The 14,568-nt window shown below is 41.0% G+C and overlaps 1 protein-coding gene across 2 annotated transcripts in view; it reads right to left on the bottom strand.

Annotated features, from left to right (window-relative positions):
* LOC306793263 (neurexin-3b) overlaps positions 1 to 14,568 on the bottom strand; it is a gene marked incomplete at its 5' end in the record, with an annotated part of 220,624 nt that overhangs the window by 68,070 nt on the left and 137,986 nt on the right. For both annotated transcript variants that reach the window (XM_079290790.1, XM_079290789.1), the window contains one exon: positions 6,220 to 6,401. In XM_079290790.1, the coding sequence (XP_079146916.1) occupies positions 6,220 to 6,401 (182 nt within the window). The remainder of the gene's footprint in view (positions 1 to 6,219; positions 6,402 to 14,568) is intronic.

Below are 14,568 nucleotides of genomic sequence, written 5' to 3'. Positions count from 1 at the left end.
TAAAATAATGGCTGGATTAAAAAATAAATGATGTAATGAAATTCTATTTAGAAAAAATATTTTCACTGAATTGCCCTGCAGCTTTAAATTCAGTTCATTCAGGGTGAAGTGAAAAATCCACAATATTATATTTTTCTCATCTTCCAAAAAGAGAAATTAATGTTTGAAGAATTCACCTCTATGAGTCTGACTCTGGTCTATCTGGCCATTTCTGTATTTTGGAGATCTTCCTATGATTTGACTTTCACAACCCACACCACAAGTGCCGTAAATGCTGGAATATTTCCGCTGCATAAAAAATGCCCTTCAAAATAAAATCACTTTTTCTTTTTTGTCAGAAAAAAGTGTCAGGCAAAGGCTGAAAACGGGTCCGCGACCCACTTTTTGGTCGCGACCCACCAGTTGAGAATCACTGCTCTAGCTCACTGCTTAGTCATGATTTAAACTTACACACATACTTCTGACTCATATTACGCAATGAAGTCACCTGTGACACAAACAGCTTTGATATGTTCTCCACGCAGCTTTACGTTGTCTTATCATGACATACATTTTATTATTTTATTTCAACATGAAACACAAGTTGTCCCCATCTGTCTTACGTTCAATATTAGAAATCACAAATCAAATGAACTCGAAAATGAAATACCAGCGACGGCAAAATGTCGTGCTCACCTCTGCACATTACCTAAAATTGCCCCTCCGATTTTTTACCAAGCGTGCGGTTGTTCTTAGCAGTTAAAATGTAAACACTACATTCAGCATTTTAATTCATGATTGCCAAACAAGCCGTAAGCTAATCACGGAGAGGAGATAATGAAGAAAGCAAAAGAAAAAAAGGGAGGGAGACGATGTGATTAGGGTCTTACCTCAGAATGTCTGTGTTTGTCTGAGCTCTGGCTGTTTCAGAAAATGCCATGTCAGAAAAAAACTGCAAGCTAGAGATACTGATATCAAAGACAAAGTCAAGGTCAGTCAACGATATTCATGATCGAATGAAGTTTCAAAAAAAGGTCTGTATGCAACTAAAACTATGCATAAAACTGTTTTAAAATAAAACGTTGTTGCCTCGACCATGCCATATACTCAAAATCACAGTGCACTCCAGGGTGCCCTTCCAGTGAAGAAAATGTGATGAAGTACATTTTACGGTGCCTTGACATTTTTAGTGGAGAAAATGTAATGAAGCGCCCTCTAGGGTCCCCTTCCAATGAAGAAAACATAATGAAGTGCCCTTTAGGGTTCCCTTCCAATGGAGAAAACATAATGAAGTGCCCTTTAGGGTTCCCGTCCAATGGAGAAAACATAATGAAGCGCCCTCTAGGGTCCCCTTCCAATGAAGAAAACATAATGAAGTGCCCTTTAGGGTTCCCTTCCAATGGAGAAATTGTGATCAAGCGCCCTCTAGGGTTCCCTTCCAATGGAGAAAACATAATGAAGCGCCCTTTAGGGTTCCCTTCCAATGGCGAAAACATAATGAAGTGCCCTTCCAATGGAGAGTTCCCTTCCAATGGAGAAAACATAATGAAGCACCCTTTAGGGTTCCCTTCCAATGGAGAAAACATAATGAAGCGCCCTTTAGGGTCCCCTTCCAATGGAGAAAACATAATGAAGCACCCTTTAGGGTTCCCTTCCAATGGCAAAAACATAATGAAGTGCCCTTCCAATGGAGAGTTCCCTTCCAATGGAGAAAGCATAATGAAGTGCCCTTTAGGGTCCCCTTCCAATGGAGAAAACATAATGAAGCACCCTTTAGGGTTCCCTTCCAATGGAGAAAACATAATGAAGCGCCCTTTAGGGTTCTCTTCCAATGGAGAAAATGTGATCAAGTGCCCTCTAGGGTTCTCTTCCAATGGAGAAAACATAATGAAGTTCCCTTTAGGGTTCCCTTCCAGTGGAGAAAATGTGATCAAGTGCCTTCTAAGGTGCTCTTCCAGTGGAGACAACATGGTAAAGTGCCTCCTACTTCCTCCCCTTCAGACAGTCTGAGTCCACCACTGCTCAATATGTTATAATGTGCCTATTGTATTTAGACCTAAGTGTGCTGATTCTCAAGTAGTGACCTAATAATTACAAAGGCTTAGGTAATGGCCCTGGGCCTGATAAGACCTCTGGTTAGACATATATCAGGAATCGACAGGGGTAAACGTGCATAACCTTTTCTTCCAGATTCATTACAAAATGCAAAACGTTGACGGCTAAGACCTGACTTCTGTCATTAGGAGTTATTATCTAACGACATTTCAGTGAAGTCTGAAATATCTGCTAATTTAGTTGCATTTTCTACCATACATAAATCTTGTACAGACAGCAAAGTTGTTTTAGCTGTGAATTGAATTCCCATATTGTGGTAACCTTTTGAGAGATTCAATATTCCCACGACTAGAGAACCGGAGAGACAGTCTAATATGAGGCAAATGATAATGTATTATCCAGATAACAACAACAAACATTAGACGTGAGGTCAAGCAGTGGTGTATTTTCCTCAAGTTGAAACCAAATCCAGCAGCTAAATATCCACTCAAGGTCTAATTAATTATTTACTGCTCACCTGTGGCAATCTTTCTTTATTTGGTTTATATGGATAGCAGTGTAATTGTGGGAAACATAGAGCCTAGGGAGTGTATTCTATAGTTTAAGGGTACAATCACTGTTAATATTTAATAAAACCTACTTGGTTTGTACACCCTTTGCTGCCAATAAATCATGTGAAATATTAGCAGTGCAATGCTACCAATGCAGCACAAAAATCACCCACATGTTCCAAACATGCTGCTTCTCTGAATGAATTAGCAAAATCTCCAGTTGCTTTTTTTCTATTAATAAATTCATTAGCACCATGAGACTGGAGGAATGAAGACATTCACCGCCCAATGACTCACAGCCAAATCATGAGATTGCTTGGCTAGCTATGCTGTGATGTCTTAAAAGCTTGAATTAAAAATGCATTCCTTTTCCTTCCTTTAGGGCAGGGGTTCTTAACCTTTTTGACCTCGGGGCCCAACTTTTCGACCTCGGGGCCCAACTTTTCAAGTACAAAGTGTCCCGGGGCCCACTCTGACTATATGCATCAAAAGTGTCAGACAACCTGTAGGTCATACAGAAACAGAGCAGTGGGCCTTTGGAGTCAGTAAAAATTTAAGATTTTTGTCCGCATAAAATAAAAAAGTATCTTTCAGGATAAATAACTGCCGGTGGCTGTATCTGTACAGGTAAAGGACAGTATAGGGCTGTAACTACACTATCAGTGAACAACTGCCTCAAATTTGAAGAAGATTGGACAAAGTATGACCATTCTACAGTGTTTCTTCATGAAGAGATCCAGGCGGAGCTCTAAAAGGACATTTGGAGACCCAAATGGACACATGGTAACCACATGATATTCTGACACACTAAAGGTGTTTCTCCCTTTATATTTTGATATTATATTATTTTCCTTTTATTTTTAGCCTTTGCAAATTGCAAAAACTATGTATATATGGTCGAAGACATGGTGTGTGGGTAGCGGACTTGCTGTGCTTAATGGCTGCGACCGAGCGCACGAACGAGAATGAGAATAGCTCAGTTACGCAAACGTTGGTTGACGGCTTATGGAAGAGGAAATACGGTTTGTACTATAAGTACTAGCGTTTTCTGAAGGCAGTAGCTCCATGGTAACATCCGCTAGCACGTTGTCGGGTCTGTAATGTGTCTTTTTCCTTCGAAATGCTGCAAGATACGACTTGCAGCGGTTATGGCGACTTTGGACAGTGTGTGTGTGTGGGCTCCTTTTGTGGAGAAACCATAAGAAATGAAAGAAAATCTATGATTTATTTGCAAAGATGAGGATTTTGGGCATGCTGGGATACCAAACACGGACATGTTTTGTGACGTATTTGTGAAAACAAGCCGTAGGAACGGAAGGGGAGGGGATCGAGGATGCCGGTGTTGAACAGGCAAAACCCTTGTTAAATAAATAAGATGATACAATGTGATGATCACAAAGACATTTATTATCATGTGTATGGAAACCTGCATACACAACAAGAAGCCCAACAGACTTTCCCACGAGCGTTGGATGTTTCGTCGCTTGGTGTCGCTTTATTTCTGAAGGCTTCAGTGCTTCGTTTGATAGCATTAGCTCACATTCCACACACTGAGCCCTCGGCTCTGCCTCGTTGCGTCCGTTCACAAAGCCGTACTTAAGAAAGTCAGGGTTGTACTTGCACACACATTTAGACTTTTGGGGGGGTATGGCACCACTGTCGTCTTCATTTTTTCTTTTTAATAACTTATCCATAACTTTCGCTACAGGCTAGCGGCTAGCTGAGTGTCTTCTTCTGCTTATTGCAGCTTGTTAAACAACTGACTGACGCATTACCACCACCAGGTGGTGGGAAGCTATATTGTAACTGAGCGTCTCATGGATAACAGTGATATCTCTGGTGTCTTCAATTGATAGCCTATGCGGCCCATAGGTGCAAAACTGAAAGTTTTTCGCGGCCCTCTAGGTGGCGCTCGCGGCCCAATCATGGGCCGCGGCCCTATGGTTAAGAATCACTGTCCTAGAGATCCCTCTCTCTCTCTTTGTATCTCCCTCTCTCCCTACCTGTACTCTCCACTGCTTTTCATATCCAAATCTGTTTTTGAGGTTCCTGCCTCAGCAATATTTCACTGTCGTCATCAAAACTTGAATGCAGTTGACTCTAGTCTCCCTTTCTCTTCTGCACCTCCTCCTCCCTGGAGTGGCCGCAGACATCCAGAAAGCCAGTTCCAACAGAATACCAATGCCAGAATACCAATCATGGGCCGCGGCCCTATGGTTAAGAATCACTGCTTTAGGGGTTCCTGCAATTACTCAGTCTGTTAGGGACCCAGAAAGGCGTTTCCCACATTGTACCCCACATATTTATCATCTTCTCTCAATCCACACCATCCCACTTCCTCTCTCACCTATGCAAACACACGCACACGCACACACACACATTCACTTTTTGTCTCAATACTGTAAAGGCAGTTCAAAAGCGCTTGTTGTTGGCCCTCATCTTTGCAGAGCAGATGGCTGCTTTTCTGCACCACATGGCCAGCACTCAGGAGATGAGGGAAGCTCTTTAAGAAGAAAAATACTTCAATCTGCTTTAGCATGGCGTCAGCAGCAAACCCCCCCCCCCCAGCCACCGCTGTCTCTACATCCCCTCCATCACACTGATTTGATGCTCTGCATTCATCTAGCTACTGTTGATGATTATTTAAATACTTAATGCTTATGTAAACGAGTCAAACACAAGGTCGTGGAGTGAGAGTATTAAGATGCCGCATGGATGCACGGATGACTGGCCAAGAATTCCAACTCGCAGCCCCCCGTTTTCTCTCATGTTTCTTCAGCGTGTGGGAACACCGTGCATATGTACGGAGAGCTGCATTCATTATTCATGATGGGAGTCAGTTTGAATGTGGTGTAGAAGCAGGGATATTCTGGAAAGGGTTGGTGAGCAGAGACTTGCAGCAGGGGAGTAAGTTATCTATTTCTTTTCTTTTATTGTTCTGTACTGTTTGTATTATTCAGTTTGAGCATGATGGGCTGAATTTGGCCTGAAGACTGCAATGTGTAAACCTTATGGAATGATTCTCAGGTGTGTTTGTGGTCGTACTCTTGGCCAGCTATGTGTGTTGTTGTAATGCTGGAAACATATGACTGCTTATGGACAAAAAACAAGCTTTTATTAATTTATAGGAGCTAAAATAAATATGAATCAGTTCATAATTAGCTGGAACCAGATGTTGAATAAATTACAATAAAGTCATGGCCGAACACAGGGTTTATGAATTACTGAGGTCCAGAAACGGAGGTACTCCTACTTGTGTATGTATAAATATGTGCATTTCAAGAAGTTTGGGGTGATGATAGAACCAAGCTGTCATCTCTGGCCACTGTTTAACACAGCTAGATCGCACAGGAGCTATTGGTCAGATGATGTCTGTCTGGGGATGAATGTCATTGAACCACAAACAGTCCACTAGTTAAACTACGACAAGATGATCCACTTCATTACACCACCACCTCCCCCCACAGACACAAACCCAAACAATGGCGGCGATCCGATGAACGAGTCAGTCATCTTGGTGTTGTATAATGTCTGTGAAGCACCACAGTCAAGCTACTATTAGTTAGAAAAATACCGAGGTCCGCACGGCCATAAGCAGAGTCCCTGTGTATTAACTGTTGTCATGAGTACTTACGATGTGGAGCATGATGTAGTCACCCAGACGAGGGGCGCTGTCGATGCGGACGAGAATGCCGTCTTTGATGGTGGTGCTGAAGCCCACTGCCAGCCGGTCCGTCCGTGTGCTTGGCCTCTCATTATTGGGCCACGTGTATGTGATCAGACCCCCTCCTTTACCAAATATATAGGTGGTGCCAGCTGTGGAAACACAGGAAGTAAAAAAGGGCAGGAATTAGATGTACTCTAAGAGAAACAGAGGTAGATAACAAGAGAAAAGGGTCAAATCCAATTCTGTGATGTGCAAACATTCTGTAACTAGACACTAGGGAGCAGAGTGTCTTTACCAACAACACACTTTTCTGACAAAACTAGATTCAAACCTCCATTAAGGCTAAATCTTGCTGTAATTCCTTTCCAGCTACTTTGCCACTGCTAAGAAATAATTGTGTCGAGTTCTATTTGAGGCTTTTAATGGTATTCAGCCACCACCACCTTTTGCGTAGAAGTCAGCAGCTCCCCTGGCTCCATCTATGACCTATCCAGCTCTTAAATATAGCCTCTTTCCAGGGAATAATAGCCAGTACGGCCAGAACCGGATAAGTCTCCCAATCCTCATGTATTATATATGAGACCTGCAACCAAAGAACAAAGGCTGGCACAAGAAAGAAGAGATGGGGTGGGGAAAAAAAATCGAAGAACCTTCGTCTGGTTTGATTTGACAAATGCAGTGTGTCAAAAAAGGGGGTAGAGAAGCTCACCAGAATGAACGTTTTTGTTATTATATCAGCCACTATGCAGATTTGTGTCAGTGATTGGATCAAGCTTGGCCCTCAGACAGAATCTGTGAAAGTTGTTTGTGGATTTCCTCTTTCTATCATCACAGAAAAAATGGAAAAGTTCCATGACGTGGTTGCAGGGTTGAATTCAATTCATACTTCTGAATGTTCCCTAAGGTGCGTCAGAATTAAAGCACTGAATCCGTGAGCCGCTTAGTCATCCCGTCCACATTTAGGCAAAGATAATCAAGATATCAAAGCATTGGACCTACAGCAGTAGTGGGTGAATCAATGTGAGAGACGAACCAGACTTGTGTGGCCTAAGGATAGTGGGAAGCGTTAGGCCCACCTGTCTGACAGGGAATTGCTAATGAAGTCTCTGTGCTTATGCATCAATGTATAATTATTATTATTTTGTCTGCCACCACCATCCCTCTGCATCCCTTTCTACCACATCACCCCTCTCCCTCTGCCCCCCCCCCCCCCGTCGTTCCTCTCTTTCCCGTTCATTTCCTCTGCAAGTCACCTGAACATCTGTTTGGCCTTGTGATGGGTGCCCAGCTGTCTCACTGTTTCCCTTATGAAGTGGCCAACAATCTGCTCTGTGGTCCACAATACCCTGGAGACTGCAAGAACATATGGATGAGAGGGCGAAAGAGAGAGGGGAAGAGTCTATCGACCAGATGAGTTTCTCTATTTGCCTTCAGGCGCACAAACAGGTCTGCATTTTACACACCTCAGCTGCCAGCGCTGCAAAGCACCAGCTAAGGTCGTCTATGTGACATGAGAAATACCAAAACAAGTGGAGCATGGCGAGCCCGAACAACAGCTTCACTTCTTCTGACTAATAACCCTACATGGCTGGTTCAACACAGACGCCTCCCATTGACATTTATTTTTCTTTCCTGAAGAGAAACAATAAAATCTCTCGATTGCTCTCAATGACATTGGAGCCATTGAAGCTGATGTTTGCATCATGTATCACCTGCCTCAAATACTTCATTTCCTCTATGGCATCGCGTCTGGCTGACAACAATGACACAATGCCTGATAGCAGCCTGCAGCCGGGTTACACCGGATCTGCCCCGCTGTCTCAGTGCCTCAAAGTTTCTTGGTGACAAAAGAGTTCGGGCAGACTTGGGATCAGTTTCCCGGCAAACGAGCAAACTTAGCCTCTATCTTCTAACACACCCTCGTTTTTTTCTGGAGGAGATGACGATGATGAGCAGCAAAGACACAAGCACCCCGGGGAGCCAATTATCACATTGAGGAGATTTGCTTAGTGTTTCAAGCAGACAATGTTCAGCATGAAACACACACAGGCAGCAGCACACGCACTGACTGAGGCACACATGCATACACAAGGCAGGCTGACGGAGGGACAAATGCACATTGTGAAATACAAATGTGTGCAGACACACAAACACGATGTCTTCTCACATACAATCACACAAGTGGGCGATTATCTGCACAAGTACAGAGAACCCGAGATCGCCGAAAATGTAGCACATTTGCCTACAAACCTGCTCGGCCCAGACGGCGCCGGCTGCACGGTCGCATAGGAAGGAAGTCCACTGCATATCAATTCATATATTCATTGTGTGCAAAGCTATCAAAGTGTGTCATCATTTCTAACATTCATCTGAAGACTTGAATGGAGAAAAAGAACTGCGTGGTTGGTTACCGACTGTGAGTGCTCGGCGGAAATCCCAAGGTCAAGAGTTTCATTTGAATAATTGCACTACAGAGCAAAAAGGCTTTTCCAGGCAAGAGGGCTTTTCCCCTCAAGTGTGGATGTAAGAAGCACCAACATAATTGAATTTCAGCGATTTTGCGAGGAGACTAATTAGATGGAAGAGGGTAAGCGATGGCATATTTCAACTTTTCTAGCCTATTTCAGCATGTCTCTTCTAACTTACTTGGACTAACACCTCATTTGGCATTCACCCAAAGCTGTTAATGAACAATAGTGTTTTCAAGTTTTTTTTTGACTCGTATGAAAAATTTGCTACACCGAAAACAGAATGCAAAAAAAAGGCTGGAGTTTTTAATCATTGAAATAACATCAATCAACACGTATTGCTCTCGCTGTTCTGAGGTAGTGTTTACTCTACATTAGCAAGAAGATCTCACATTCGTAGTTAGGCAAAAACCTTTTAAAATGTGCATGGAATTAAAAGTGCCAGAGTGACAAAAAAAAAGAATAGCGTTCATTAACTAGAAAAAGCATTTCCTGCTGAAAATGCGTTGGAATGCTGAAAACTGAAATTAATCGCAAAAACATTGCTGAAAATAGATATCCAATTCAAAAACAAATAGCAAAAAGCTTAATAATTCAAAAAGTTTAAAGATTACAAATATGAAAAGTCATATCACACCTCTCCTGAAAGAGCTGAACATTTTGATATTTGAACAGTTTCTGTGGCTTAAAAAAATTCATCAGTGGTGATATTTGTAGTACCGTAGTATAAGTAGAAGTATTATTCGTAGAAGCATTAGTAGCATTGGAATAACTACTCGTAGTAGTAGTCGTGATATTTGTAGTAGTAGTAGAAGTTGTAGTTGTAGTAGAAGTATTATTATTAGTAGAAGTATTAGTAATTAGAAGAAGTAGTAGAATACGTAGTATCAGTAGTCATAGTAATAGCTGTAGTATTGGTCATAGTATTTAATATCACAGTAGTAGTAGTAGTAGTAGTAGTAATAGTAATAGTAATGGCAGTAGAAGATGTAGCAGTAGTAGTAGTACTAGTAGCAGTCGTACTAATAGCTGTAGTAGTATTACTACTTTTAGTAGCATGAATAGCAGTAGTAGTAGTAGCAGTTGTCATATAAGTAATAGTGGTAGTAATAATTGATGGTAGCAGTAATAGCAGTAGCAGTAGTAGTAATAGTAGCAACAGCAAAAGTTATAGTAGAAGTAGTAGTAGCAGTAGTAGTAATACTATATTAGCAGCAGCAGTAGTAGTTGTCGCAGTATTAGTAAGAGCGTCCATTTTTTTTTTACAAAAAAGCCTAATTTTGAGCTTGTTTAAATACAGTTAATCCATGGGGCTTTTATTTTCAAAGGGTGGGGCTGGGTGGGAAGGAGAGGAGACATAATCATAATGTCTGACACACATAAACAGAGGTTATTAAATGCCTGGCTTCATCACAAGCATTTCAATTAGAATTCACTCTTTGGGGCTTTTATTTTGAAATGGGCTGTGTGTGTGTGTATGTGTGGGGGGGGGGGGGGGGGGTCCTCTAAAAGTCTCTAAGACCTGAATGACTGTGGAGAGACAGACAGGGAGAGAGAGGAAAGAATTAGTGAGAGAGAAGAAAGAATTAGTGAGTGAGAGAGAGAGAAGAAAGAATTAGTGAGTGAGTGAGTGAATGAGTGAGTGAATGAGTGAGAGAGAGAGAGAGAGACTGATATCTCTGGCAAACTTTCTCATTTGGATCTTTTACAGCTTACATGACTATTGTCCTGCTCTGCCATGTCTTTCCTCGCCTCTCCCTCTTGTGTCGCGGTGTGTGTAAATGTCACTCGAATCAGGAAACTTATCAGAATACCCATATCTGATTGGCCGAGCTGCAACACGTAACAGCTGCAACAAATCATGTGTGTGCGGCTTTTATTTTAAAATGGGGTGTGTGTGTGTGTCGGGGGGGGGGGGGTCCTCTAAAAGTCCACAAGACCTGAAATGACTGGATATATATGAGAGAGAGAGAGAGAGAGAGAGAGAGGAGTGCATGTGTGTCTGTGTGTTTATCAACATCACTAATTGGCTCAATCGCAAACACCTGTGTGCCTGAAGCCATTTCATGGAGATAAAACAGGGAAACACCTCTCAAACAAATCTTCAAAACTCCCATAACCGTAGCTCCTATTGCTCCGATATTAATAAGTGCGAGGAAGGATGAGTTGAAGAACAGATCCTATAAAAATTGTGTCTGTAGTGTAAAAAATGTGGCTTAATTGGCAATCTAGAAATGGGGTACCGTGTTCTGTGGAAGATGTTTTTGAAGCAAAATTTAACATTGGTCTCTATGGAGCAGAAAGTTCGTTTTCCTCTCAATTAACAGCTTCTGTGTCAAATGTGTAAATCTGTGGGATTCCACAGTAATTTTTCTACGACAAGGACAAGATTAGCTACTCCTACATCCAGAAATTATGCATGAATTAAGTTGAAATGAATTGTGAAAAAATTGCTGAAAATTAAGAAATGGGAGACTATCTGTCTGAAAAATGTTGAAGCCCAAAAGCATTTAAACTGCACTGCTGAAAAAACCTTCGAGTTGAAATGTCTAACTATGGTGTCTGTAGCTGAAAGTATGAGGAAGAAGGCTTTGAAAGTTGAAGAAGTATAACAGGATTTAAAGATTTTCTCCATAGAGATCCCATTCAAAAGAAAATTGCAAAAAGCTTAATTCAAAAAGTTTAAAGATGACAAATATGAAAAGTCAAAGCATCCCACTCCTGAAAGAGCTGAACATTTTGATATTTGAACAATTTCTGTAGCTTAAACTAATTTCAGAAGTAGTGATATTTGTAATAGTAGTAGTAGAAGTCGTAGTTGTAGTAGAAGTATCATTAGTAGTGGAAGTATTCGTATTTAGAAGAATAATTTGTATTTTGAAGAAGTAGTAGCCTAGTATCAGTAGTAGTAGTAGTAATAGCTGTAGTAGTGGTCGTAGTATTTAATATAACAGTAGTAGTAGTAGTAGTAAAAGTAATGGCAGTATTTGAAGTAGCAGTAGTAGTAGTACTCGTAGCAGTCGTACTAATAGCTGTAGTAGTATTAGTACTGGTAGTAGCATGAATATCAGTAGTAGAAGTTGTAGTATAAGTAATAGTAGTAGTGCTAGTAATAGCAGTAGTGGTAGTAATAATATTGATGGTAGCAGGAATAGCACTAGTAATAGTAGCAACAGCAAAAGTTGTAGTCGAAGTAGTAGCAGCAGTAGTAGTAGTAATACTAGAAATATTAGCAGCAGTAGTAGTTGTCGCAGTATTAGTAAGAGCATTCATTATTTCAACAAAAAAGCCTAATTTTGAGCTTAATGTTGACATACAGTTAATCCATGGGGATTTTATTTTAAAGGGTGGGGCTGGGTGGGGAGGGAGGGGGAGAGGAGACATAATCATAATGGTTGACACACATAAACAGAGGTTATTAAATGACAGGCTTCATCACAAGCAGTTCAGTTAGAATTCACTCTCTGGGGCTTTTATTTTGAAATGGGGTGTGGGGGAGAAGGGGAGAGGAGACAGAATCATAATGTTAGATAACCACAAACCGGTTATTAAATGACAGGCTCATCACAAGCATTTCAGTTAGGATTCATTCTGTGGGGCTTTTATTTTAAAATGGCGTGTGTGTGTGTGGGGGGGGGGGTGGAGGAGGGGGGAAAGACCTCTAAAGATCCCTAAGACCTGAATGACTGTATGAGAGACACAGAGAGAGAGGGAGAGGAGTGTATATGCGCGTGTGTCTGTGAGTCTGTGTGTTTATCAACATCACTAATTGGCTCAATCGCGAACACCTGTGTGCCTGAAGCCATTTGAAAATATTCTCCATCGAGATCCCATTGAAAATAAAAAGCTTAATAAAATAAAAAAATAAAATAAAATAAAAATAAAAAGCTTAATCTTTATTGTTGGAATGCTTAACAGCATTCCAACAATAAAGATTCGAAGAACAATAGTTGGAATGCTTAACAGCATTCCAACAATTAGACAACCTTTAAAGATGGGGATCTCTGTAGCAGTGTGCCAAAGTAATGGACTTGTACACTTGGTAACAAAGACTTTGATACGGCATAAACGATGTTCATCCAGTCAAGTTCATGAAACAAATGCGGTTACAAGGTAACGGTTAAAGTCGTCTAATTTGTTGTTTGCTTTTTGGATAATGTAAAAATTCTCTGACAAGTTTGCTGTTCTATTTCCTGTTCCCCTGTCTTTTCCTTCTTGTAATTACTGCAGACCTTTTAACGGCTCCCGTGGTCATTCTTCTGACTGCCAGCGAACAGCAGAAATGAAGCATATACATACATGCCTTTCACGGCTATGATGCCCTCGTGAAAAGCCAACTTCAGGGGAGATATCATCAGAGGAATCAAATCTACAAACAGATTCCTGCACAAGATGTTATTTTGGTGGATCAGAGGGGACTTTCATCTCCATATGTGAATAATGCAATCTTGGCATGGCCAGTGGGTATTGGAGGAGGGCCATTTGAAATCTAATTGTAGCGTATGAGTGGTCCATTTATTTATCTGAAGGGAGATAGGAAACACTCTGAAAGTAATGATGAAAATGATTTTTCTTTGATTGTTCTTAGTTAAAGGTGCTCCTCGATATTAATACAGTATTTCTCAATTGCTAAAACACTAAAACCCATTGGCTGAACAAAGTTCTCAGTTGCCTGAACTCATTTAGCTAATTGTGCAGTCTGTTGTCAATACCTTAAACTGTGTCACATGGTAAAACACAATTTGCAGATCTCACTTAGACTTTTCAGCAAAACTCTAAACACATTCTCAGTCTCAAAACACATTCTGCACTCTAATGCACATGTCATCCATACTGGTAAACACAAGTGGCAACAATCAAATACAAATAGAGAACACATGTCATTGATTAAACACAATCACTCAAAATGGATTTCACTTGTATCAAATGATGTGACACAACCAATATAAGCCAGTTCAGAGAGCAAACAGGTGGTTGAAGGTGGGAAGGAGAAAGTCTGAGAATGGATAGAAGAAACAATGTGAGAGGACGAGGAAGAGGAGGGCAAGGAAGAGGAAGACAAAGAGTGGAAATATCTGATGAAATTCGAGCAACAGTCATAGACCATGTTATAGTCCACGGACTGACATGAGGGAAGCAGGACTTAGAGTGCACCCCAATTTGAGCCGATTTTCTGTGTCCACCATAGTAAGGACATTCAGAGAAGAGAACAGGTACAGTATGCTACTGTATTTTTGTAATTGCAAATTGACTGTACGACACTATATGCATGTTTCAATCGACATTTGTAAAGTTCATCACTGTATGTATTGTACTGCATGAATATTTTTTATAACTGCACATCTACTTTTTGAAGAACTGCAAGGCTGCCACATGCAGGTGGAAGGAGAGCTATATTCACTCAGTGGGCATGCTCCTTCAAGATAATTGAATACGACTCAGCGAAATCCAGGAACGAGTGATACAAGACAACACACACTTCCAGGGAATCGACAGTGTACAACAAACAAATTGTATGGCCTTGAACATCGTGCTTTCTATTTGTTACAGTAACAGCACTGACTGCTCAATAGATGTTGACTGGTTGCAGGTTCATATCAACAAAGAACAAGAATTACAGTATCACAGAGACAAAGGACACGTTTGTGAGATGCAGGGTATAGTACTGTAAAAATAGGGGTACAAGGAGGAGGAAGAACAAAAGAAATTGCAAAGAGCAAAGCACAGTAGTAATTTCTGATCAATTTTGAGCTACTGTAACAGAACATGTTTTCGTTCATATGAAATTTGTTTTGAGATTAAAAATCGACTTCTCCCTGAGAACTATATGTTTTGAACAATGTGCTTT

The sequence above is a fragment of the Melanostigma gelatinosum genome (assembly GCF_949748355.1).
Source record: "Melanostigma gelatinosum genome assembly, chromosome: 19".
Lineage (NCBI taxonomy): Eukaryota > Metazoa > Chordata > Actinopteri > Perciformes > Zoarcidae > Melanostigma > Melanostigma gelatinosum.
This window is presented reverse-complemented; position numbering and strand designations above follow the sequence as displayed.